The sequence below is a fragment of the Sinocyclocheilus anshuiensis genome, unplaced genomic scaffold (assembly GCF_001515605.1).
Source record: "Sinocyclocheilus anshuiensis isolate Anshui unplaced genomic scaffold, SAMN03320099.WGS_v1.1 scaffold1143, whole genome shotgun sequence".
NCBI classification, from domain to species: domain Eukaryota; kingdom Metazoa; phylum Chordata; class Actinopteri; order Cypriniformes; family Cyprinidae; genus Sinocyclocheilus; species Sinocyclocheilus anshuiensis.
Window position 1 is genome coordinate 1035875 of NW_015546123.1, and position 24951 is coordinate 1060825.

Sequence of the window (24951 nt, forward strand, 5' to 3'; positions counted from 1 at the left end):
TGGATTTGAGACTTTAGTCTTTGCAACTTTACAGATCTTCTTTATGCACCAAGAGCTTGTAACACTCCAAAGAGAAAGGAAAAATTTAAATCGCATCATATGACCCCTTTAAATGACAAAAAAATGTACATGAATGAAAACATTTGATACTTACCTACAGTGAGCAACCTGTTTCTTTTGACTTGTATCAAGCTGTTTGTGTTGTGTATGAATATGCTTCAGGGTCTTCTTCCATGACTTCTCTAAAAGAGAAATATAAAAGAGAAATAAAAAATAATAAGAGAAATATAAAAAACTGCACAAACAGAGGTAAAGCAAAATACAAAACAAATATAAAGCAAGCCAAAGAAAGAAAGAAAAAAAACGCTATGAAATATTTAAAACTATTAAATAGTTTTCTACTTATCAAATCTTGAATTAAAAAATATCTAATAACTTTTGGGTCTAGACAAATATTAAAAACACACTAAAAACAACAACACTGCTATAAACTTAGCACTTTATTTTGAGGTGTCCTTGTTACACGTTACATGTACTTCCTATTATAACAACAATTAATTATGCATAATTACATGCAAGTAACCCAAAGCCAAACCTTAATCCTAACCCTAACCATATAGTAAGTACATTTAGCTAATTAATATTACTCAGCACTTAAATGTAAATTACACTGTAACAAGGACACCTTAAAATAAAGTGTAACCAATTTATATAGTGGCCATGCTACGGAACACAAACTCCAGTCTTAACTGGATATATCTAGACTGTCAATTCAGCAATGACATTTTTGATCTGACCATTCACATATATTAACACAATACCTACTATTTCAAAACCTACAAGTATCAACCCTTTCAATGTGTACAGTATATTCAAACCATAGACTGTATAAAACCTACCAACAGCTTGTCACAACAAAACTTCCAATTACAACAAAGTAAATTCAGTTTAATAAGAAAAAAATTATCTGTACCTTTGAAATCACAGTGTAAACATTTAAATCCTCCTTGAAAATGACATTGTTGGTGTATCTCCCACTCCTTGTCTGAGTGACACCATTCCAGACACAGAGAACATTGCACCAGACCCCCAGACTCAGACTGACAGTGATGCCGCTGATTATGCCTTTCTTCATGTGCATCACGAGAGTCAGCTCTCCTAAATGTCCTGGGGCAAATGCTACATTTATGCCTCTTTGAGCCTTTTCTTTTTCCATGTCCTCTCCAGTGTTGCTCCATATCAACCCAGTCTTCTGATTCCCAACCACAGTGAGGGCACCTAAAGGCTTGGTCTCCACAATGGCATTTCAGGTGCACCTCTAGCATGCTACGACTGGAAACAACTGTCTGACAGAGGATGCAGGCCAATCTGCCGTCCTCCTCAGATGGCTTCTGCATTTCAGCATCCATGTTGGCATCTCCAGCATCCTGCTCACCTTCTGGATGGGACAGGCTTTTTGCTGAGGACGCAGACTTAGGTTGACACTTAGTGCTTGAAATTCTGCATAACCCAAGAGTCATGAGATGAGCCGACTGGGCCATCTCTTCATCCTGGATTTCTGTACCCATTCCACTGTTCAAAGGAACGGCCAGATCTGTGTTATCATCCTCCAGCTGAAACACAGGTTCCTCCTCGCTGTCCCCATCATGCCTATCCTCCTCAAAGAGTGTGCTTACCTTCATAAAACCAACATTTACAGTTACATTTTTTCACATTTCAAACTAAATAAATGAGATTGTTCACGCAAAATGAAAATCATGTCATCATTTACTCACGCTCATGTTGTTTCAAATATATTTTGAAGAATGCTGGTAACCAAACAGTTTTTGATTGGACAAAAAATACAATGGATGTCAATGGGAACCAAAACTGTTTGGTTACCAACATTCTTCAAAATATTGTATGTTCCACAGAAGAAAGTCAGTCATGCAGATTTGAAACAACATGAGGGTGAGGGTACACTATCCTTTTAACATTGGAGGAATCTTTATAGTCACCTCACAAGTTTGTGCCACATGCAAATTGCCATCAGAGTTGGAGCCCAGGCCAATGTCACATGACCGTGGGCTGATGTTTTGAAACATGCCGTACATTGGGAGGAGGAAAGACATGCGCTCCATGTCCATCTGATCCTCGTTGCTTTTTGAGCCAGAATGGAGATCACTCTCTAGGTCGTATGGAGAGCCGTTGTGGTCGACCTCCTCTTCATCATCAACCCTCATTCCTACACCCAAACACTCTTCATCCTCTTTCTCCAGACATGACAGATGGGGACACGGGGACACTGGATCATGTCTTTTCAAGACATGATGGCTAATCTTGGCTTTTTGGCTGCTGGTAAACTGACAGACTCTACATCGGTATATTTCAACTAAGAAAGCTTCCACTAAAGTGGACACATGAGCTTCGATGCCCTCGGCTGAGCTGCAGTAGAGACTGGAAGTGACATTTTCTTCTGCAAGTCGAAGGGTTACTGGTTGAACGTCTTCGAATGTATCTTTAAATCCACCCATTCTTGGAAACAGTGGAGAAGAAGGAGAATAGTTCAGTTAGATAGTCATTAGACAGCCTTGTAAATTATCTGGTGTATGAAACATTCAGTGTTTTGCACTTCAACAAGGCTATTAGGGATTGGATATATTCATAGCTAATTAATTAAGTAGATTTATTGTACAGCCTGTTATTGCACAACACTCTGAAGCACAATGATAATGTCAGACGTACAGACTGTAGAATATGATCAATAACAACAACATGTAAACTAGTTACCTACTAGCCCTACTAGCATCTTAAACACAAACGTCATCCAATATTTCAGAAAGCAAGCTATATTTGTGAATTAACTGTTAAATCGTTCACAGTTTAACTATATATATTTGTTTGTGTGCGTGTGTGTGTGTGTGTGTGTGTGTAAATTGTGTGCGTACCTGCATCAAACGGCGTTGTATCTTTAAATTACTTAGCTTGTGTTGTAGACGTAAACGTGCGATTTAGGGACCACTGCGTAATTACCCTACACACATACAGCGTAAAATGTACCCTACACACATACAGCATTTGCTACATTTTTCTCTTTATTGACAAACCTAAACACTATTCTCATAAACAAACACAATATTTGACTGGTTTAAACTAAGTGTGTGGGCAAAAATAGGGAACAATAAATTTATGACGACTGTTCGTAGCCACGTAATTTTTAAGATCCCTGCCTTCATGTTCGTTCTTCTGCGTTTCTGCGCATGCGTGGTTTGTTAGAGGTCCAAACGATTGATTCAACGATTCAGTCAATTTGTTCTAAATTTTCACTGTACAATAATGTATACTGAGAAGTAAATTATAATAACATTTTAAATTGATATTTGGAGGACAGTTTGATTGCTTATTTTTAAGTTAGTACTGGTAGCATAGCCTGACTGAATAGTGAATCGACTCTCTTTGTCAATCGACTCAGCCGGAATAATCAAGATGGCGAACATGGACGTGTTAGCCAAAACAATAGCAAAGGATTATGTGTAAGTAACACCTTTACAGACTTTATATTGCATCATTTTGGTATTTAGATATATAAATATAGGTTACGTGTATTTGAAAATAAAACTTTTCCGTACAACTTTTTTAACTAGTAGTTTTCTGTCAGTATCAGTTAACGCACTTCTCTGTCTCGGTGGGCAACATAAACCAGCTGTATGTTTTGTTTTTATTTTGTATATTACTGCACTTTAAACCAACAACAATGGAACATACGTCTTGAATACCTTGTAACTCTGGTCATTTATCGAAACCAGACTATCTTGGTTGTTCTCTTTGGAAAGTATATTAATATTATGTTACTGTAATTTACTCTTTTCCAGAGATGATGTGGAGAGCTCTGACAGTGTGGATGAAAGTGAATATGTACCTGGTGAAGATGGAGCTAGAAAAGCAGATAACATGGACATTGCCAGGGTGGAAAGACACAAGAGAAGAAAACACAAACATCGGAGCAAGCACAGAAAACATAAATGTCCCTCACCAGATGACAGGGACCACAAGCACAAGTACAAATGCAAACATAAGCGGAAACACAGAGACTCATTCCGGGATGATCAAGACTGTTCTGCTGGCTATGAAGGTGCAGTCATCTCTCCAAAGCGATCCAGACTTGATGACCTTGCTGCTCTGGAGGATCTGGAGAAACAAAAGGCCATGATTCAAGCAGAGCTTGATAATGAGCTGATGGAAGGGGCTGTGCAATCAGGTATGGGACTGATATTACAGGGTTATAACTCCGATTCAGAGGAGGATGAGAAGATCCAGCAAGCTGTGCGAAATGGTGAGCAGAGAGAAGATTTTGATGAGCAAGTAATAGCGGTGGGACATGCTGGAAGATCTCGACAGGATTACATAGATGAAGAAAAAATTTATCCCTGGCTGGAAGACAGAAGCACGTCTGACGAGATGGCAGTTCGGGCCCATAAATCAGAAAAAAGAGTTAGTAAGAATGGGTTAGATGTTAACATCAGTGAGAAACCTAGTGGCCCCATCCAAGCAAGGGAGCGGAGACGGTCCCGAAGCAATGAGAGATCCAAAGACAGTAGTCAGAGGTCTAAATCTCCTGTGAAGTCCAAGGGATTGCCATCAAGCAACAAAAAATCAACTACACGGCCTGAAGAGCAGATTGAAGACCACAGATCCTCAGAAAGAAGGAGCAAGTCTAGGTCTAAAGAAAGAAACACAAGCTTGCCAGAATCTGACGGAGAGAGATAAAAAATCAGTGAAAGCACCCTCAAAAGAAGCCTCATCTGGAAAAGAGAATCAATCTCCTAGCAGAAAACAAGGTCCAAAACAGCACAGTCTGTCTGTTCGGCCTAGGGGCCACCGCTCACCTGAACGCTTCCCTGTTGTTCAGAGCACAGACAGGGCATCCAGACAGGACAGATCTTCATGTCACAACAGATCCCCTACAAGGAGAGGCCCATCTCAGTCTTTTGAGAGGAGACGGAGAGAAGAAGAACGGCAGAGATTCTCCAATGACAGGTTCTAGCTCTGTTTGTTTACATTTTTGATAGATAGATTATTACTGATATTGTTCTTATGAACGTTCCTTGTTGTTACCCAAAATGAAACTTCTTTTAAACTCACTTTCATATTGTTTTGTTATACTCACAGGATGCGATCTCGTGATGCCACAGAGGGCCATAGAGAGGAGAGTCCCTCTCTGAACTCCAGACAAAGGTTAAACCACTCCCCTGTCAGACGAAGGTCCCGTTCTCCCAGGAGACGAACTAGCAGGTCTCCTCTCACACACAGGTGACTGTGGTGTGTGCTAGCATTTAAAAAATGTGCAACTCCTCATTTAGAGGATACAGTACAACTGTTCAATAAGCTTCAATGAGCTAAAAGTAAATGCACAATGAATAATTAATAAATTTGTATCTATTTTACACATCCTCTGTAAAAATAGCGGTAAAAGGATTTGGTTTGCTGTCCTTGAACGAGGGGCTTTAATGGAATTTTAATGACAAGGGGCATCACATTTACATCTGAATGCTAATTTACTTATTATAACATCTCTCAGTAGGATTAAAATGGCATTAATATTCTGTAGATCTAGGGAGCATGGCAGGATGGAGCGCAGACTGCAGGTGCGTTCGGGATCACAGGAAAGGAGGAAGAGCATCTGAATGCTAATTTACTTATTATAACATTAAATAATTGATTAAAATGGCATTAATATTCTGTAGATCTAGGGAGCATGGCAGGATGGAGCGCAGACTGCAGGTGCGTTCGGGATCACAGGAAAGGAGGAAGAGAAGGAGCAGGGAAAGAGAGGACATGTTTAAGGGCAGTCTTTCTGAAGGAATGAAACCTGAACAGGAGGACTCAGATGATGAAGTGTTAGTATTAATGATTATAATGAAAATGCTTTTATGTTGCTGATCATATTTGGACTTAATCATGAATACTAATCGGTGTCTAGGCTAGAGGATTATGACGTTGATGAAGAGGACGAGGAGGCTTTGATAGAGCAGAGGAGACTTCAGCGCTTGGCCATCATTCAGGTTAGAACATTTTTATCTATTATGTGGCTTATACTTTGTTTTACATTAATGTAACGTACACTAAAGATTGAGATAAATAAGATTTTTTTGAGGAAGAAATTAATACTTTTATTCAGCAAGGATACATTAAAATGATCAAAAGTGACAGTAAAGACATAATGTTACAAAAGATTTCTAGATTTCAAGAAATGCTCTACTTTTAAACATCCTATTAATCAATTAATTATAAATAAAAATGTATAACAGTTTCAACAAAACATATTAAGCATCACCACCGTTTTGTTATATGTTTCCAACCCCCAGACTTTTGAACGGTAGCATATGTAATGTGATTGTATTTGTAATGTGTCCTGTACAGAAATATAAGCCAGTAAATGAGGACAGTAACATATCAGGACTCTCGGATCACGGCAGTCCTCAGAGTAGCGCTCAAAGCAGATCGCCATCACCTGATGACATTCTCGAGCGTGTGGCTGCTGATGTCAAAGCCTACGAGCAAGAGAACCTGGACACGTTTGAGGATAATGTGAAGGCCAAGCATAGTCTTGTTTCTCAAGAAAAAAATGGTATGTCATCTGCAAAATCTTTGAATTAAAAGTGAACTTTCCACATTAAAAAGTTTTACAAATTAAGTTTAATGATGTACACATACATCAGATAAACGGATATATTGTACAAAAGGTGGTCCCTGCTCATTTTGAGATCGCATGACCAGTGAGTGCTCACAACTACTCATATAGGGATGGATTAAAAATTCTACTGATTCATATGCAGTGATCATAAAATTTTGAATTATTTTTGCTGCCCAATAATCTATTTAAAAATTGTACATTTTTGCAATTTGTTAGTTTATAATATTTATAATAAATACCTACACATAGGATATTTCTGTGACAGCACTAGTACTAATAACATTTGCTTGATGCTACATCCATGCCAACAGGTGTCAGTATAAAATCTAAGATGGCTCTCATATCAGTTATTTAGGAAGACAAAAAGAAAGAGTCATTGAAATTGGAGACATGAAACATTTACTCTGATGTAATGTAAGGTCTGATACGTTATCAGCAAGCCTACGTTCCTTTCATTGCATCATTGTTCTTTTTCTTTAGGTGGTAATCTGAAAAAGCCACCAGCGCCTGATATGTTCACAGAGTCAGATGACATGTTCACTGCTTACTTTGATGTGAGTAGCCAAGTTCCTGCTTTCCATTGCATAGGTCAATGGCTTTGCAAGCTCCAGAATTTGATTGAATTTGTCCATGTAAGGGGATCTCTACAGGTAGAGTTGCATAGTCCTGTGCAAGCTGTTGTTTCTCTGCTGGAAACTTTGTTGAAAGCTTTTTTCCCCAAGTATGTAATCTGACTCTGGTGCTCACTGGATCTCGAGGCCCCTCAGACGTTGAAATGGTCTCTTACGGTGTCAGTCACTCGTTCATGAATGAAAATTTTAATCAACTCTCTGAATTAAATCATGTTGACAGTGACAAATCCACATCTAATCTCTCTCCGCAGAGTGCCAGGTTACGGGCCACAGGCATTGGCAAGGACTTTAAGGAGAACCCAAGTCTCAGAGATAACTGGACAGATGCAGAGGGCTATTACCGTAAGTTGTTGTCTTGAAGCAAATGCTGTATTTCAATCTATAGAATCCAAAACTTGTTTATAAGATTGAAAAATATCTAGGGTCTCATGTTAAAGAGGACATCAAAAACATGATTGTTCTTTTAATGTATTCAGGTGTGAACATTGGCGAGGTGTTGGACAAACGGTACGGGGTGTACGGCTACACTGGACAGGGTGTCTTCAGTAATGTGATCCGAGCCAGAGACTTGGCCCGAGCCAATCAGGAAGTGGCGGTGAAAATAATCCGCAACAATGAGATGATGTAAGACACTTCCCTTAAAAGCTGAGTGCTTAGCCTTTAAACACTTCTGTCTGGTACAGTTGGATTTCTTATCAAACCACAATGTGTGGTGTTGGCTAAGTCCACAGTTTTAATGTTCTCAATAAATTGTGTCATAGGGATTTATTTGGACAGGAACTGAGATTTAGAGTAGGTGTAGATGTGGTCTTAACGTGACAGACTGCCACATGTTTTGTCCCACAGGCAAAAGACAGGCCTCAAAGAGCTGGAGTTTCTGAAGAAACTGAATGACGCAGATGCAGATGATAAGTTCCACTGTTTACGGCTCTTTAGACACTTTTATCACAAGCAGCATCTGTGTCTGGTGTTCGAACCACTCAGGTACATTACAGTCAACAGATTCACATGCATCAAAGCAGCTTGAGTTCTTCTCTTAAAGTAACTTTCTTGTTTTCTGGCTGTAGCATGAACCTGCGGGAGGTGTTGAGGAAGTATGGTAAGGACGTTGGGCTACACATCAAGGCTGTGCGTTCGTACAGCCAGCAGCTTTTCCTGGCCCTCAAACTCCTCAAACGCTGCAACATCCTGCATGCTGACATCAAACCCGACAACATTCTAGTGAGTCACAATTCTTGTACCATAAATATTGGACACTGACTTCCATCTCTCTCTTATAATATGAACGTATTTGATACGCTGTAGGTGAACGAATCCAAGACCATCCTCAAGTTGTGCGACTTTGGCTCAGCGTCACATGTGGCTGACAATGACATAACACCATATCTGGTCAGCCGCTTCTACAGGGCACCTGAGATCAGTAAGTAAAAACATAACAAATCAAATTAAACCATCTTAGTTACCTGAAAATAAAGAGTTTTAATAAATGCATCTGAACTTGGGCAATGCTTGTTTTTAAGCTTAAAGATTTTTTCTTCCTCTTTTTTTGTAGTCATCGGAAAGTCATATGATTACGGAATCGATATGTGGTCTGTTGGCTGCACTCTCTATGAACTATACACAGGAAAAATCATTTTCCCCGGAAAGACAAATAACCACATGCTAAAACTGGCCATGGACCTGAAAGGAAAATTGTCTAATAAAGTAAGAATTCATCAGATATTACAAATTAGAACAAAATATACTAAAAAATAGACAAAATATTTTTTTGATATTCACAGATGATCAGGAAGGGTCTGTTCAAGGACCAGCACTTTGACCAAAACTCTAACTTTTTGTATACAGAGATTGACAAGGTCACTGAGAGGGTAAGTGTAAGGGCTGCATGTTTTGGGGGAAAAAATGATCTATTTGTAATATTACTGATTTAAAAAAAAATAATAATAATCTTGAGTTTTTCAAGCGGCAACTTCCCGCTCTCTCTCGGGAAGCCAACATGGAAGTGACTTAAACTGTAATTCGTCAACTGGCCACTAGAGGCTGGCTGCAAAAGGGAGTCAATCCCATAGACTCCCCATGTTAAAATGCCCAACTTTACAGCAGAAAAAAACATGTTTACAGCCTGGTTCAAAAAAAGATTTTGGTCTATATAGCTAATTTTGCCCTTAATGACAACTGTGAGGGGGGTGAATTTTTTTATAACTTATCCGTTTAAATTATATTAAGCCTCAAAGTTCTGCATAATTAAGGGCGTGGCCACTTGAGTGACAGGTGGATTGCCGCTGCTGTCACCACCGTCGAGCTAGCTGGGCGTGGTTTCAGCAACCAGCTCCCACCTCTTTGCCCATTTTTGATTATCTGGGAGTGATGCGCTGCCAAGATGGGGACGGCCGCCTCCGCCCACTTTGAGCTTCAAAAACACTCTTTGGAAACCTACGAATGACGTCACAGACACTACATCCATGTTTTTATACAGTCTGTGGAGTTTTTCCAGGTTTGCTGTGCTTATTTATAGGACTGCACAGTTTGGCCAAAAATTGTTATATATCAGCATGATTATATGTTTATTAGTTAGCTAATTAGCTGCCCACAATTTGAAATTTGTCTTTTGGCTTCATTATATAATAATAATAATGCTATTACTAAATAAAAATGTTATTACTAAAGTGTTTTTACTAAATAATAGTGTTATTATGAAATAAAAATATTAATATAAAGATAAATATCACTATTGCAATTTCACTGTAAAATAAAAAATACTGTATTTAAGAAAAATAATACAATAAACATTTTATTTTACAGTACAACTGTACTGTAAAATAAAATAAAGTACAACTGTAGACGCCAGGTTGCGCTCTCACTCTTACATCTAAGGGAGGACAGTTGTACTGTACCCCAAGTGAAAACCACTGATTTTGCAACTCTGCCAAGCCATTTTGTGATTTTCTTTTTCTTTTTTTCCAATTAATCATGCAGCCCTACTTTTATAACTATGAAAAATATCTGTATAGATTATTTCAGACTACTTAAAGACATTTTTTATTCGACCTTTGACCTTTTTCTTATTCTTCCTCTACACCTATGTCTCTTTCTCTGCAGGAAAAGGTCACTGTCATGAGTACCATTAACCCAACTAAGGACCTGTCGATGGACATGGTGGGTCGCCAGGCGTTACCAGAGGACCAGCGAAAGAAGGTTGTTCAGCTCAAAGATCTGTTGGACCAGATTCTGATGCTGGATCCTGCCAAGCGGATCACCATCAACCAGGCATTACAGCATCCTTTTATCCAGGAGAGGATATGATCAGCAGCATATCTCAGAGATTTATGATGGTTTTGTATCTGCAGATATGACTCAGACAACAAAAGACGTTTGCATATCTTATTGCCATGCTGTTTTATTTGTAGTACATTTCAGAGCAGGCCACAATCAAGATTTACTTTATTTTATTATTATTGTTATTATTATTATTATTAGATAGGGTGACCATATGTCCTCTTTTTGGACCTAAAAAAATGCGTCCGGCCGGGATTTCTAAATCGCCCAATATGTCCGGGATTCGGCTTTTACTTTCTACAGTCGCCATTCATCGTGTGCATTTTTGTATTAAAGCCCTGCGCGGGACTGTTTTCTTAATCCCCACTGCCTGCTCACGCAAACATTATAATATTGCATATGTAATTTTCGCGCATCAGGGAGCCGCTATCAGTATGCAGAGTATTTAAATCTCTTATGAATGAGCGTTCGCTGTTTACTTTCACTTTCGATTTGGCGATCACGCGCACTCTGTGTAAAGGAAGCACATCTTATAAGATCAGATATCTGTCAATCTGCTGAGCAGCAAATCCTTCAGCATCTGCCAGTCATCTCTCCTTACTGTCTCGACCCATGATCAGTTAAATCTGATGGATGCAGGGTTGCCAAGTCCGCGTTTTTTCCCCATGGAATTGGGCTACTGTTGCCATATTGATTTCCCCTGTGGGTTAAAGGTTTGAAATAATGCATAAATTACATTTGACTGAAATGCTTGTAACATTGAAACATTTTGCATTCTACCCTTGATAAACTGTGGTAGATGTTAAGTTTTGTGAAGGATTGCCACTGGTAAGAAGCCTTTTAGCTTTATGATCAATCTGCATAACAGTGACTGTAAAATATGTATTTTAGGTATGGAAATGACATATTTTGAGTTTGGAAATTATATAACCCCCCTCAAACCACCCACAAGCCCAACCACCAATCACACATCACATCTCCCCCGTCTGCTCCGGCCCCCACTGTCCTCTTTTTGGAAAACTGAAATATGGTCACCCTATATTAGATGACCTACAAGACCTAAAAGCTGTAAAGAGAAAATCTTTCAAGATAATCTATATTGTTAAGATTGCATGCTTTATACACAGCTTCTTGCTAATAATAATGTCAAATATATTTGATATTATGCTCAATGTTCAGTGTAAAAATATCCATTTGTGTGCTAGGTTCACAGACTTTATATTTGATGTAAAATTCTACAATTTTATGTAAACCAAATATTACTTAACCACCAAGGACTGTTTAGAGTGTGACTTATTTAAGACCAGCATAAATGCTGTCTATATCCACCCTCCCTTAGGCGTGAGAGTGAGAACTCAACCTGGCGTGCAGGCCCACGGCATGCCCCTTGCCCTAGGTGTGTTTCTGCAGAATCTGAGGTCTTGGGTCCTGCTTGACCTGGTCTGCAGGGAAGGCCTCTGTAAAGGCAGGTTGTACACCTCTATCGGTACACTGAAGGTAAGCGAATCCTTCCAAAACAAACGGGAACAATATTTTGCGTTCTTTTCAAGCCCAAAATAAAGTGTCATCATAATGCCCTTAAGGCTTCTCCTGCATGTTTACAAAATGTAATTTGGAGAAATGGACATGCATTGAAACCTTTTGTCACCCTTTTGCTCTGTACCAAAGCCTAGTGAGGCATCATAGATATATTATATTACTGTTCAAATGTTTGGGGTCTTTAATTTTTATTTATTTGTTTAAAAATAATATTATGTAATATAATATATTTAAAGTAATATTATTATATTATTACAATTAACAATTCCTGTGATGGCAAAGCTGAATTTTCAGTAGCCATTACTCCAGTTTTTGCTGTCACATGATCCTTCAGAAATCATTCTAATATGCTGATTCAGTGTTCAAGAAGCATTTCTTATTATTTTCAGTGTTAAAAATAATTGTGCTGCTTAGTATTTTTATGGAAAAGATTATACCTTTTTTAGGATTCTTTGATGAATGTTCAAAAGAACAGCATTTATTTGTTGTCTTTTGTAATATGGAAAATGTCTTTGCTGTCACTTTTTCATCCATGTAATGCAACCTTTCTGAATGAATGTATTAATTTCTTCCAAAAAAAAAAAACCCTCCTGACCCCATATTTTGAATGGTAGTATACACTGTGCAATACTGAAAAGCATTATAAAAAAGTGTCAAATGAAAAACAATTTTACTCAAATTTTGAATGACGTGCATTTATTATGTTTGATATAGTATTGCAATCGAGAACCTATGTAGAGCATTCCAAAACATTCACTTTTGAGGTGCTGCCTTAGTATGCAATAGGTAGTGAGGCAGCTTCACTAGATTTTGGAACAGAGCTTCTGTTGTGGTGTTTCTCACAGAGACAAAACAGTCAGTATGAATGAAAAGACTGACTATCGCTTTCTCAAAAATGGAAGGAACCGGTTACGGTTGACATTAAGGGTAAGAGTAAATCCAAGTAGTTGCAATGGACTAAGCACCTTCAGTGTGCTGCCTCTGATAGACATACCTCACCTTTTTCAGAGTTGTCACACTTATGTGTCATAGTTTTTGTACAATCTATTGAGTGCTTTTCAATATGCATGAGAAAATGTAATATGTATGGATTCCAATGCACTACTGTACAAACCCTCTGGTGTTTTTCATTATGCGTAGGCAATTTAGATGTCTTTTTTGTGACTGTTCTTGTGTTTGTGACCATGTTGTCTTTTGATACAGGGGTTTTCCTGCTCTGATCTATGAATCTGCTTGTTACAAGCGGTAATTGCTTCTTTATTCATATCTCAATTCCTTGTGTTCCAAATCTAAAAGATAGACCGGTCATAAAGTATGCTGGAAGAATTATCTGCCTGTTATTTTTTTTGCAAAGCCTGTCCTGCATGATAATGGAATAATTAGAATTTATTGTAAATTCACATTATTTGTTATCATTAAACAATATAAAAATAAAGCTGTTTTGTGATGAAAAAAAAAACACGAATTTAGAGTTCCCACAAGTTGTCTGTCTTTCAAGCATTTCATTTGAGTTAATCATAATAACACTGTAAGAACATAATTCAGTGTCTTTGGAACCTTATGGTGGGTTTTGTTTCATTGACACTAACTGCTGTTTGTGCTGTTTCTCCCACTGTTTCCCACTGTGTTCGAGTATATTCTCTGGCCAATGGAGACATGTCTGTCCATCATCCTCCTGCCTGCCTCTGCTTTCAAAGGGACGAGACCTCTTCAAGGCCCTTTATCCAGGTCACTCCTAAAGGCATGTTTAGATCCAACACAAAGCAAAGATCTGATTAGAAATGAACAGCCAGTTCAGAGGGCTGATTCTCATGGGATTAATGTTCTCATCTCATCTGTAGTATCGATAAATGCCTTTATTTTACATTTCTAATCCAGCTTTTTGGGCTGTAGATATGAGATGATATCAATGAACTTGACAGCATACAATGGGTTTTTTAACTGCCAAGCACCCAAAATATAATGATAAATATAAAGGCAGCTATATATTTTTCTGTATTTAAAACCCTTGTATTTTGTATGTGTAAATTCAATGAAATATAACATTGAAAAGAAAAGAAAAATGAAAAAGACAACAGAATAATGATCACTGAATAACCTATCCATATTCAGCTTTGTGAGGACCTTGCATTGACTTTATCCATTGGTGTGTACCACAGAGGTTCGTTCTTGGACCGTTTTATATTCAAGACCTAAATGGACTGATTTAGTCACCTTTTGTGTCGGCTGATGATTGTGTATTTCCCCAGGATATTTCAAGAATGTGTGCTTTCTGTAATGTATCAAGATACTGGTATATTTATTCTCTGTATTGTAGATGCTGTCTGTTAAAGAAGACTCTTAAAGGAAATCTCATCTGGAAAAGGTTTCTGTTTTAGAGCGAGCTCTTACGAGAATTAAGCTGTTGATTTTAAGCTGACAATATAGTATGTGGTTTAATAAGTAGTTCCTCATTTAGCCTGTGATAAAGTTTGACAGTTACTGAATCTGTTTTGTTCTTTTTTTAAATAAATGTAGTCAAATCCAAATGTATTCATGCAGTACAAGCCAATTTTTGCCTAAACCCAATAAATACCTCCTAAATTTGCAATTTATAAGCAATTCATTCTTATAATTCATACACCATATATAATGCATATATACAATGCAAGTTCCTAAAATAAAATAAATTGACTCAACGTACATAAACATTGTTACAATCTGGTATTAAACATTCCAGATTTATCAACCAAAAGGTAATGCTTTTCCTTTTTCAGAAATACATGTTTGCATATCGTCCACAAAAGTAACCGTTCCTTTAACCACAACTAACCATTTTCAATTCTATTTTCAGGGTAAGTGTTCAAATTTTCCCTACTTTCATGGCCACATGTGACTCCCAAGTGTGAGAGAGATCCTGACGGCCAGCTGCTGTCCTACTCTATTATTGAAGTGCCTTTCAAGAGCTCATCTTCTTATCCATTCAAGGGGGAAATTACCGACATCTGTGCACAGCATAACAATATGTTCATTTTTTGTCAGATTATACAGCCAATATTTCACAAGAATATTAATAAATGGTGAATTTTAAAATTACTTATTGTCTGGTTTTGTTTCATTTTTACGTAGAAGTCTTTTGATAAATTAATAACACTATTACAGTTAGTTTTGCTGCATGTGGTTAGAGCATGTCCCTTATCACTTGACTATATCAATAAAAAGCACCCAAAAGCCCACAAATAAAACAAAGAGCTACTGAAGAAATGTTTTGGGTTACTGTGTAAGATGTTTTTCCCCAAAACTGAAGTTATTTTTCTGTGGTAACTGACAGCATACCACAAATGTTGTTGATGGAGCTCAACTTGTATTGAATTTGGAACAATAAATACAGTAACATGCACACAGGTAATTACACACTGTCAATCTTCAAGCTTAAAAACCTTGAAAATAATTATGTTTTCTTGCAAAGAGCTTTAGCAGGAACACTAGTCTTTTCAGAGGAAGTCTTCTGATGCATTGGCATGGCTTTCTTTGTGGGTTTGCATCTCTTGGAACTATTTGGACTATTGCATTTTGGTGACATGCTCGAATGAACAAGATCTTGAACAAGGGCTTCAGTCTTCTTTAATTTGACCACACCAGAGTGTGGCTTCTTGGGTAAAGCCGGTGGCTGCTGAAATCCAATCCACATCTTCCCAGAATTTGGCGAGGGGCGATTACGTTGCATAGACTTTGAATGAGTGCTTGTAGAGAGGGTGCGTTTTGTAACATCTTCTAAACCTGAATTATTTCCTTTAGTCCTGAAGTGTTCTACCTGAGAACAAGGGCTTTCCACATGTCTCAGACGACTGGCGCTTTGAACCAAAGCAGTTGCTGGACGAGATCTGGCTGCTTTTCCTTGTTCTTTCTGTATAGTCGCAGTTTGAAGTTTCTCCAACTTTATCATGCGAGCAGCCATAGCTGGGAGACCAGGGTCAGTTAAACACAGGTTGTGCTGGCTATCCAGATCATCTGCTGTGGATAGTAACTGACTAAAGTTGAGATCTTTGAGTGGAAATGGAAGAACCTCAGGATACACTTGCTCTCCTTTTCCTTCTGCAAGTTCTAGATCTCTATCAAATGAGTCTGGCCTCAGGTCCAATTCTACAGCAGTTTCCCATTTTAATATAGGTTTATTGTCTTTCTCTTGGTCAGAGAGGTCACTGTTTTCAGATTCGACTGATTCGGATGGTTCATTATTGGATCTGCAACAAAGGGAATTACTGATTGCCTTGATCTCATCTGGTCGTACGCCCCTTGGAGAAACAATGCGTCTGACCTGTATGGGGTGGATTTCCAGTTCTATTCTGGTTTCTACCTCAGGTTTATGTTGGGAAATGTGTTCTTGTGTGTCCCAGAGGATTGGAGGCTGAAGACCAAGCCTCTGCCATCTGTGTGACAGCATCCTTAACTGGGTTTTATGATGTTGCTTTGAGCTGAAGAAAATAATTTGTACAGAAACAGCAATTACAAGAGAAATATTTCTCTAGATGCCATGTAACCTCTTCAATAGATGTCCAAGCACTGTGGCATGGAGTATCAATTCCAGGTTGGCAAAGCGTGAGAAGTCTAGTGTTGCAGCATGATATAAACTAAGCTACATCCAGTTCAACAAAAGGTTAAGATTCCTGGCAAACACATCAAGTCTCTGTGCCAAGTCCTGATCTACATTTCTAAGATATTCATTTTACATTAAACGCAAATTAAATTAAAAAAACATAATAGAACACCTACTGCAAATAATACTGCCACTGCCAGCATAATTAGGATTGATATTTCAAAACACTTTACACTTAGATGACCCTGTCACACTAATGGCTGTCATCTGGCTGGCAATGCATGATGGGTCAGTAAGAAGTCAGTATCTACTTACACTTTGGATGATTTTGTTTGGCTGCAATGGGTGGGTGGTTCCTGTGCCATACAGGCATTAGAAATGCTGCCTACCAAAGATCCCTGCAAAATAAAATGCATTGCAATCTTTATGATTTTCATTGAAATATACAAAGACTTATCTATTTGCACACATATTACTTACAAATGTATCATTGTTACTGAATGTCACAAAATATCAAACATTGAAATGAACACTACTTTTTTTTACATTTTATCATTTTTATTTTCTTTTATTTATATTTTTTTAAGAAATGCCACTTGGTTTGATACTTTATTATCTAATGCAATAACATTCAGACATTTTAAGTGTAGCTTAAGTGTCTAAATACATTTATTACACCTTGGAGTTACTGTACATTCATATTTATATATATATATATATATATATATAAATTAAATAATACTCAAGTTACAGTCGCAGCTAAAGTAACTTCATATGCAGAAGAAACATTGATACCTGTTGTGTGTTCACTGCCACAGACATGTACAGACTTTCCAGTCGCTGTACTAACTGAGTAATGTAGACGTCCTGTGAACAGAATATTCAAACAAGAGTGTCAATAGACAAATGATATGTCATCTAAAGTTACCTCTGTGGACACACTAGTTATATGTAATATGTCTATTAAAAACATTTCACTAGCAGAGATAAAAATTATTTATTACTATTTGAAACCTTTTGTTGGCAAAGACAAAGTTGTGAAGGTTCAAAGTTTAAAACAAGATATTTACCCCAAAACCCCAATTGATGACATGCAACTACTGGATTATGATAATATAAAGGTTCTGTTTCTTTTGGGTCCCATATAAAGGGTCGTATTCATAGGAATAAACCCCTTACCTTATCACACTCTGCTGACCAAGAGGCACCTGGGATGAAACAAGCTGTCAAGATAAAACATCCCTGCAAGTCTGGAACGAAACTATGAAAAGTGTGCCGTAGACATGCACTCACCTTCAAGTGGTGGTGGAGTGAGATCTGTCCGAAACCTGCTCTGGACCCGCCAGTTACACTAAAATGATTACGTACATAAGCCAAATTCACATGACAAGTACAGACAGACTTCTAGTCAGTGATGTGCTAGTGAACCGCTCATATTTCTTTTCGTAATATTCTATGAAGACCCCATTTCAAATTTGGATTGACCTCAAAGTCTCCCACTGACACTTTCAGCAGGTAAGCGATGATGTCATGCTAATTTGCATACTGACATGTGATTGGTTTTCGGTTTTCTTCTATTTACATATTACATTGTGATTGTTTTCTTCCTTACGTGCATTTAACATTTATATTACTGCCACTTACAGTAGGTGCAGTAGACGGGTATTTAGTAGGTGCGCTGCAAGCCACTCCATTATTATGCGACTTCCTGCTGTTTTTATCCCTCGTGCTTTCCATAGAACAATCATTGATCCTTTCGACCGGATAAAAACATGTGGAATGTTCTTCCAAGTGTTCCTCTTTCTTTGTCGTCCAAGTTCCCGGCGGTCGCAGAATTTTGATGAGTGAACTTCATTATATCTCGTCAAAATGTAATCATATAGCCTATGTCAAAAGTGAAAGCACATGCGACTTCCTCCTCCAACACAAATAATGGAATGCTGAAACCATGGCAACCCTTCACTGCCTTTTAGTCCACGTGTATTCTAGTTTTATAATCTGTGTGCTAGGATAATCCTAAACACCGAAAAAACTGTTTAACATTTTAAACATATTTCATGCTTGGAAAAAAATGTGCATGTTCATCGCTAGGCGGAGTCTAATAGACACAAAAGGGTTTTAAAGACAAACATCTGACCAAAATATTGAATTAAGCTTGTAGATTTGATACGTCACACCGTGCGTGTAGTGTTTATCCTTTTTATTATGTTTTATGTATTTTTTTAATTTTATTTTTATGTCATATTTAACCTCAGATTATCAGTGACTGAAAAGCCAGCGTCAGTCACATGTACCTGCACACAGTGGAAAGAACAGAACATACATTGGCTTGTCTGTCACTTCCTGTCGTGCGCAGAGCAGGCAGACAGATTTAAGGTGTGTTTGTGCTTTGTGGTTATTTGTCCCTGTCTGCACTGCACAAATATATTCAACAGCAAAGGAACTGCAATGCCTTTAACATTTAGTAGCCTGTTTACTATTAAAAATAAATAAAGAAATAAACCAAAATAAAAAGCCAAAGTTATGACTACATTTTATTCAGCAGTTTTTTTAATCAGTAGATGAGGTAGAGTTATTATGTACAAAGGTAGACATTGTGCATCACTTTGAATTCAAGGTACTTTTTGAGGGTGTTGTGTGTTGATTTTTGAAATTCTTGTATATGGTGTGTGCAAGCACGTGTCTGTTTTCTAGTGAGTGTAGCCTATATGTGTCTCCCCACAACACCCACAGTGAGTAAACCAGACATATAATGTATGTCATAGTCCCAACAGTCCTTGCCACAGTACGCATTTGTGGCAGTCTGCCAGATTTTAATGACTAGTATCACATTTAAAAGTTGTTAGTTATTCTCACCTGTATATTAATAGAAATAAGACATGGTGAGAAAGTGTGAAATGATAATTGCCACTGGAAAAGTACCATCAAAAGCTCTTATTTATTAACTTATTTAGCCATAAAGGGAGTCTATTAGATACCCTTAAGCCACCATTTAGGGGTAGATGAGGGAAAAAAATGTTGCACCTTTTTTCTGACCCTGTATCTAATGATATCAATGCATGATGGAGAAAATGTGTTTAAGCATAGGTGTGTGTGTATGAAAGAAAGGGAATAAGACTACAATTAGGAAGCCTGCTTAGCAGGTTTTATTGACATTTTGTATTTAATATACTGTTTGAAGTTTTACAAAAGGAGCAGCAAATACACATTATTTTTTGGTGTGATGTAAAAACAAAACATAGACACAAATACCCTGAATGTACACAACTGGCTTTAAACCATGAATAAAAACATTCACAGTTCTACTTTTGCAGCAATAAAAAGACAAAAATATCATAATATAATAACATTTATAAACATTAATAATTTTTGGGAAGAAAAATATTTTTAAAAGAAATTCAGTGCTCGTACACGACAAATCATGTTGCTATACAACATTTAGATATTAATGCTGAACAAGAGATGGAAAATAATGTTACAGTTAAATGGACAAAACAGTAACCTTGCACTTTCCCTGCCACAGCACTGTTTGTGGATTTGACATTCATATTAATGGCCCAGTCAAACAAAGAGAACTCTTGTTATGCAATATTCAAGGCTGCAGCCATCTCACTGTGGTGAGCAGGTTACTTCACCCTCTGCCAGACAGCATGTTTTCAAGCATGCTCTTATGGAACCTCAGACTTCTGCTTTGAAACTCAGATGCTAAGCACCTGCAGCAAAACAGAAGCTTTTGCTAAGCAAACTTCACTGACAGTGTTCTGACACTGATCACAATGAGAGCGCATTGGTGGTCTCTGTGTCTGACATAATAGAGGGCCGTGGCATCTTGGGGCTCTTGAGGGTTGGAAGACAGCCAAGGCTATGGAAAATTCGAATCACATCTTTTCGGAAACGCACTCCAACGAAGGCATAAAGGAACGGATTTAGGCAGCTGTGCATGTAAGCGAGACTCTTCATAACTTGGGCGGCGATGTCAAAGCGCTTGACCTCTTCGCAGTTTGTGATGGTCATATTGGCTGCCTGAGTGGCTTCGAAGACCAACATGCCGTTGTACGGAAGCTGAGAGACAACAAACACGGCCACAACTGTCAGGATGACCCGCAGGGCCTTGTGCTTCTCAAAGTTCCTCGTCTTGAGCAAGGTGCAGATGATGTTGGCATAGCAGAAGATCATGACTATAAGAGGGATGCAGAAGCCCATGCAGATCTGGAGAGCCAGGACCAATATTTTTGTATGATTGTTTTCATTGTTCCAGTAGACCATCATGCAAAAGTGATTGCCCTCATCGACCATTTTCAAACGAGCGAAGAGAAACTCTGGAATGGACATCACAGCCGCCAGGAGCCATACTAACACGCAAATGAGTTTGCTGTACAGGAGACGAACCCTCTTGGAGTTCTGCGCTTTGGTAGTCTGGACAATCACTATGTAGCGGTCGACACTGATGCAGGTGAGTAGAAACATGCTGCTGAAGAAGTTGATTTTGTAAATGGCAGAGACGATTTTGCAGAGGGCCGAGCCAAAGGTCCAACCGTAGATGGAATCGGCGGCCCAGAAGGGCAGAGTGCAGAGGAAGAACAAGTCGGCCACAGCCAGGTTCAGTAGATAAACATCTGTCATCGCCTTCAGGCGATTTTTGAAGTATGTGTATATCCAGACCACCAGAGTGTTGCCAATGGCTCCCAGAATCACAATTATCCAGTAGAGAGTAGGCTCATAGTACCTTCGAAACTCTCGCACTGATGATCTCTCACATATTGACCCGTCTTCATAATCACCCATAGTTGTGGGAGAATCTTCATAATCCTGTGAAATATAGTAAAGCATGTCTTACTTAGCTTTTAGTTTATTAACCCTGATACTGTGCATTTAAACTGCAGTCTTGTTGATCTTAGAAAAATGACAAACATTATAATGAGACAGCATGCACTTAAAGTAAATATTCAGATATCACTTACATATTCTGAAGTCAGCCCAGTGAACGGGGTCGCAGACTCAGTTATGTTCATTGTTGATCTTCTCTATTCTTAAATAAGTAAAAAAAATGATATTATAATAATATAATAAAAATGTAATAAATATGTAAAAAATATTCACTTTTATCATGTCAAAGTACACTAAATATTATATTCACAAATATCCACAACCAAAAACAATGCATATCATTAATCAGACTTTTGAATTTGTTCTGTTTAAATGAAATTAAACACTATCAGTTCTCAATTTGTTATCATTCTCAATTTATGTTCCTTTACATAAAGACAGCTAAAGCCAGTACTTACTCTACGTTATTTGAGAAAAACTGGTTCTAGTAATACAGATGAGCTGCTGTCTGCTGTCTTCCCGATCGCTAAGATCACTTTCACGTTGTTTTTGGCGGCGTCTGGAAAACGTCTGTTTTGCAGAAGCTTTTAAGGTCTGAGGTTTAACCACAGTGACGCACAAGCATGAAGACCTTAACACTTTTTTTTCTCCTTCATAGATCCACCTCCAAACACAACAGCAGATCATAAATGTTTGTTTATGAGCCATTTTTATTAGTACAACGTAAAAGAGGAAACTATATTGTTTTAATTTTATTTTTGAACATGTATCACAAACGTAATGAGTTTTAGATGTGATGCACTTGTTCACACACGTGTGTGAGAACGCTCCTCAATATTATGCAGCTTTATCTGTGGAGATACATAATTGCACGCACAGGACTAAAATGTGCTTCATTCTGCTCAAAAATAATAATAAGCAGAAATTAAATAGCACCTCCACCCGCACCTTAACCATCTTTTCTGACTTGAGAGATTGTGTATGCAGAGTGAATGTCTTATGCATGCCTTATGTATACTGTCTCTCTCTGGACATCCAGGGAAGAATGTTGGTACCCCTGTTCACTCATTTCTGATGTTATACATCTAAATTGATTAAAAATAACATCTAAATTCATTTTCATTTTATTAGATTTTTAGTTTGCCTATACTGAACTCTTGTTGTCATCTCTCTTGATTAAAATACAAGAAAAAAAAACAAGGAAGCACCTGTAACTACCATTATCTTCCCTTTTTCCAAGGTTTGTTAGTCACTGTGGTCAGTCACATTGTCAGTGACATGACAGGATTCAGATTCTAATAGCACAATTAAAACACTGACCATACATTAACCGACGAAATCGAGCAATGACATGCACAGGAACTTTTTGCCAATATTTTTGCGCAACACAGATGATACACACAAACTTTTGATCCTGACTATGCCCTGACTAAGCATTATGACTACAATGCTTGAAGTTTTAGCGTAACTAACTTTTAATATTTTTAATTTACGTTTACACACACCACAAACAACACAAGTAGATGATATCTTTATAGCTGAAAGTTTGTACACATCGTCATTGCGTGTATGCTTCCTTGCTCAAGTGTGAATCTTCGTGCCCCAGACATCCTGTTTATCGTTAATATTGTCTCACCAGACACATATACTTCACTTATTCTATGTGCACGATTATGTCATATCCTGTGTTGAAGGACACATTTCCTCTTTATCACGTCAGACACAGCACAGCACGTTCCCCCTTCGAACAATTAAAAATGAAATGTAAAATATTTGATATAAGAGTGCAAGTTGCAACAAACAACTGTCAAGCTTAGCATAGATGCACAAGATAGTTTTAGGTTGTGCTGTTGGATGGCTTCACAAAGACATTTTCGAGATTTTTTAGGTTATCTTGGATCTGTTGCTGCCATTTCTGAATGCAATACTGATTTCACAATTTATCTTATCGCTCATTTCTAGTCATGATTTACAGTGATAAGACCAAAACGTGTTTTGCGCTGGTAAAAACTTTCCTTTTGTGTGAAAATTTGTTCAATGTATTGATTCGCATTAATAGGTAGCGGTTGGATATTACAAGAGGTGATGGGCTTTGACTTTCTCTACATGTCTATAATTAAACCCAGTGGCTTCTATAGGTATCCGTTATACAAACCAACCACCAAATGTTCCTCTTTCTTTACAGTTTTCGGTGACCAGGTCAAACGAAACACATGCACACACACATATCTCTTTATCTGAGTTTTTAGGCCTTCTTCAAACTGTGGTTTGAGCCCTGATTGGTTAAACTCGAAAAAGGAAAAAAAAAAACGTTGAGGAGGTAGCATGTGATTCATGTTAGACTGCCTCCTTTCAGTGTTAAACACAGCTAAAAAGAGTTAACTTTTACAGATTCCTTATTTCACTGAACTGAAGACAGTTATAAAGTGATCAATCACTGATGCAGGCATTCTTGAAGTGTAAACAGAAGCTGATCTGCCTTCACATCTTGCTTTAAATCAGTGCAAACTGATGTGAAATTCAGTTTGATTTAGGTGGTATCCCTCCTGGTACATCAGTTTGCATGACAAACCTGCATTACCTAGCAACGTTTGTGGCACGGCGAGATGAAAACAAACATTTGTCATTTAGTACCTTGCACTACTGAGAACATTCTGTGGTGGATATTTGCACGACATGCTAGACCACAAGGCTATATGGAGGAGCAAAGCACATAATCACACGCCCCGTCATAACTGTTACTTTAAGTTTAGAGGGTTTATTAATTCACTCATACACTTTGCAGAAACCCAAAAATGCATTTTAATACTATTATTTGACATATGCAGTGACATAAGAAAGATTTCAGGTTGTTAGCCTGCTGCTTATCTGTGGCTTGTTTAGGTTTAGTCACTCCCTCTTTTTGTTTTTCTAACTCTCTGCTCTAAAATAAGGTTGAATTGAGATGTAGATCTGTTTGGGTTTGTTTGTTTGAGTGCCTACACTTCCATTATACCCTTTTAAGTCACATGATGTTTTGAACAGTGTCATGAGCCCGTGTGGTAAAGTGAAAAATTAAAATGGAAAAAAAAAAAAGTGAGAAAAACAAATGACATGATGGTAGCTTGATTTCACAAGCATAACTTCCTCAATTTTCTCGATAGAGCAACATGAAATCTTCTAACAACAACTGTCTGAGAGCAACTAAACTTCTGAAGGAGTTTATATAGCATCATTGTGTCTAAAGAAATAGTAATACACCACTAAGTTCACACTAAAATGTATTCAAAAATATTACTATTGAACCAACTAAAAGCACAAATACACAAGTGTCACATACTTCTGGTGGCTTTTGCGGAGTAACACTACTAACTTTACTAACTACATTTTTCAATAACATCATCGTAGTAAAGAGCTACTTCATCCAACAAGCACAGGTAGCACAAGCA

The 24951-nt window shown here is 37.8% G+C and overlaps 4 protein-coding genes, 1 long non-coding RNA gene and 1 pseudogene across 5 annotated transcripts in view; 3 read left to right on the forward strand and 3 right to left on the reverse strand.

Moving 5' to 3' along the window:
* Positions 1-3157, reverse strand: part of LOC107701000 (zinc finger protein 678-like) — a 6076-nt gene extending 2919 nt beyond the window's left edge. Inside the window, exons 1-4 of the mRNA XM_016502893.1 lie at positions 2928-3157; positions 1998-2514; positions 974-1676; positions 155-242 (exon numbers count right to left, since the gene is read on the reverse strand). Of these exons, the coding sequence (XP_016358379.1) occupies positions 155-242; positions 974-1676; positions 1998-2513 (1307 nt within the window). The 5' untranslated portion in view covers position 2514; positions 2928-3157. The remainder of the gene's footprint in view (positions 1-154; positions 243-973; positions 1677-1997; positions 2515-2927) is intronic.
* Positions 3158-3252: 95 nt separating this feature from the next.
* Positions 3253-5663, forward strand: LOC107700972 (serine/threonine-protein kinase PRP4 homolog; annotated as a pseudogene).
* Positions 5664-5727: 64 nt separating this feature from the next.
* LOC107701001 (serine/threonine-protein kinase PRP4 homolog) lies at positions 5728-10776 on the forward strand. The gene is made up of 12 exons (XM_016502894.1): positions 5728-5876; positions 5960-6041; positions 6400-6607; positions 7154-7227; positions 7557-7647; positions 7782-7929; positions 8152-8289; positions 8373-8526; positions 8611-8725; positions 8858-9009; positions 9087-9173; positions 10405-10776. The coding sequence occupies exons 1-12, from the start codon at positions 5743-5745 to the stop codon at positions 10606-10608; spliced, it is 1587 nt and encodes a 528-aa protein (XP_016358380.1). The 5' UTR covers positions 5728-5742; the 3' UTR covers positions 10609-10776.
* Positions 10777-11053: 277 nt separating this feature from the next.
* Positions 11054-15195, forward strand: LOC107701004 (uncharacterized). The gene is made up of 2 exons (XR_001635598.1): positions 11054-12078; positions 13324-15195. It is a non-coding gene; the product is annotated as an uncharacterized LOC107701004 (long non-coding RNA).
* A 261-nt stretch (positions 15196-15456) lies between these two features.
* On the reverse strand, positions 15457-18640 carry LOC107700980 (uncharacterized). The gene is made up of 6 exons (XM_016502862.1): positions 18341-18640; positions 17990-18047; positions 17876-17904; positions 17492-17563; positions 17012-17094; positions 15457-16574 (listed from the first exon to the last, which is right to left on the reverse strand). The coding sequence occupies exons 1-6, from the start codon at positions 18431-18433 to the stop codon at positions 15551-15553; spliced, it is 1359 nt and encodes a 452-aa protein (XP_016358348.1). The 5' UTR covers positions 18434-18640; the 3' UTR covers positions 15457-15550.
* A 1406-nt stretch (positions 18641-20046) lies between these two features.
* Positions 20047-22073, reverse strand: LOC107700981 (C-C chemokine receptor type 9-like). The gene is made up of 3 exons (XM_016502863.1): positions 21982-22073; positions 21658-21725; positions 20047-21505 (listed from the first exon to the last, which is right to left on the reverse strand). Exons 2-3 carry the CDS (start codon positions 21706-21708, stop codon positions 20468-20470), a joined length of 1089 nt encoding a protein of 362 aa, XP_016358349.1. The 5' UTR covers positions 21709-21725; positions 21982-22073; the 3' UTR covers positions 20047-20467.
* Positions 22074-24951: the final 2878 nt, after the last annotated feature.

What these genes read in the sequence shown, in the direction of transcription:
- LOC107700980 (XM_016502862.1), bottom strand. Translation starts at nt 18,433, where the DNA reads ATGGAAAGCACGAGGGATAAAAACAGCAGGAAGTCGCATAATAATGGA. An exon ending in GGTCAGCAGAGTGTGATAAG is followed by an intron (nt 17,564 to 17,875) that starts GTAAGGGGTTTA and finishes TTCTGTTCACAG; the next exon opens with GACGTCTACATTACTCAGTT. An exon ending in TGGCAGTGAACACACAACAG is followed by an intron (nt 17,095 to 17,491) that starts GTATCAATGTTT and finishes TTTATTTTGCAG; the next exon opens with GGATCTTTGGTAGGCAGCAT.
- LOC107700981 (XM_016502863.1), bottom strand. Translation starts at nt 21,708, where the DNA reads ATGAACATAACTGAGTCTGCGACCCCGTTCACTGGGCTGACTTCAGAA. An exon ending in CTGGGCTGACTTCAGAATAT is followed by an intron (nt 21,506 to 21,657) that starts GTAAGTGATATC and finishes TATATTTCACAG; the next exon opens with GATTATGAAGATTCTCCCAC.
- LOC107701001 (XM_016502894.1), top strand. Translation starts at nt 5,743, where the DNA reads ATGGAGCGCAGACTGCAGGTGCGTTCGGGATCACAGGAAAGGAGGAAG. An exon ending in TCAAACCCGACAACATTCTA is followed by an intron (nt 8,527 to 8,610) that starts GTGAGTCACAAT and finishes GATACGCTGTAG; the next exon opens with GTGAACGAATCCAAGACCAT. An exon ending in AAGGAAAATTGTCTAATAAA is followed by an intron (nt 9,010 to 9,086) that starts GTAAGAATTCAT and finishes TGATATTCACAG; the next exon opens with ATGATCAGGAAGGGTCTGTT.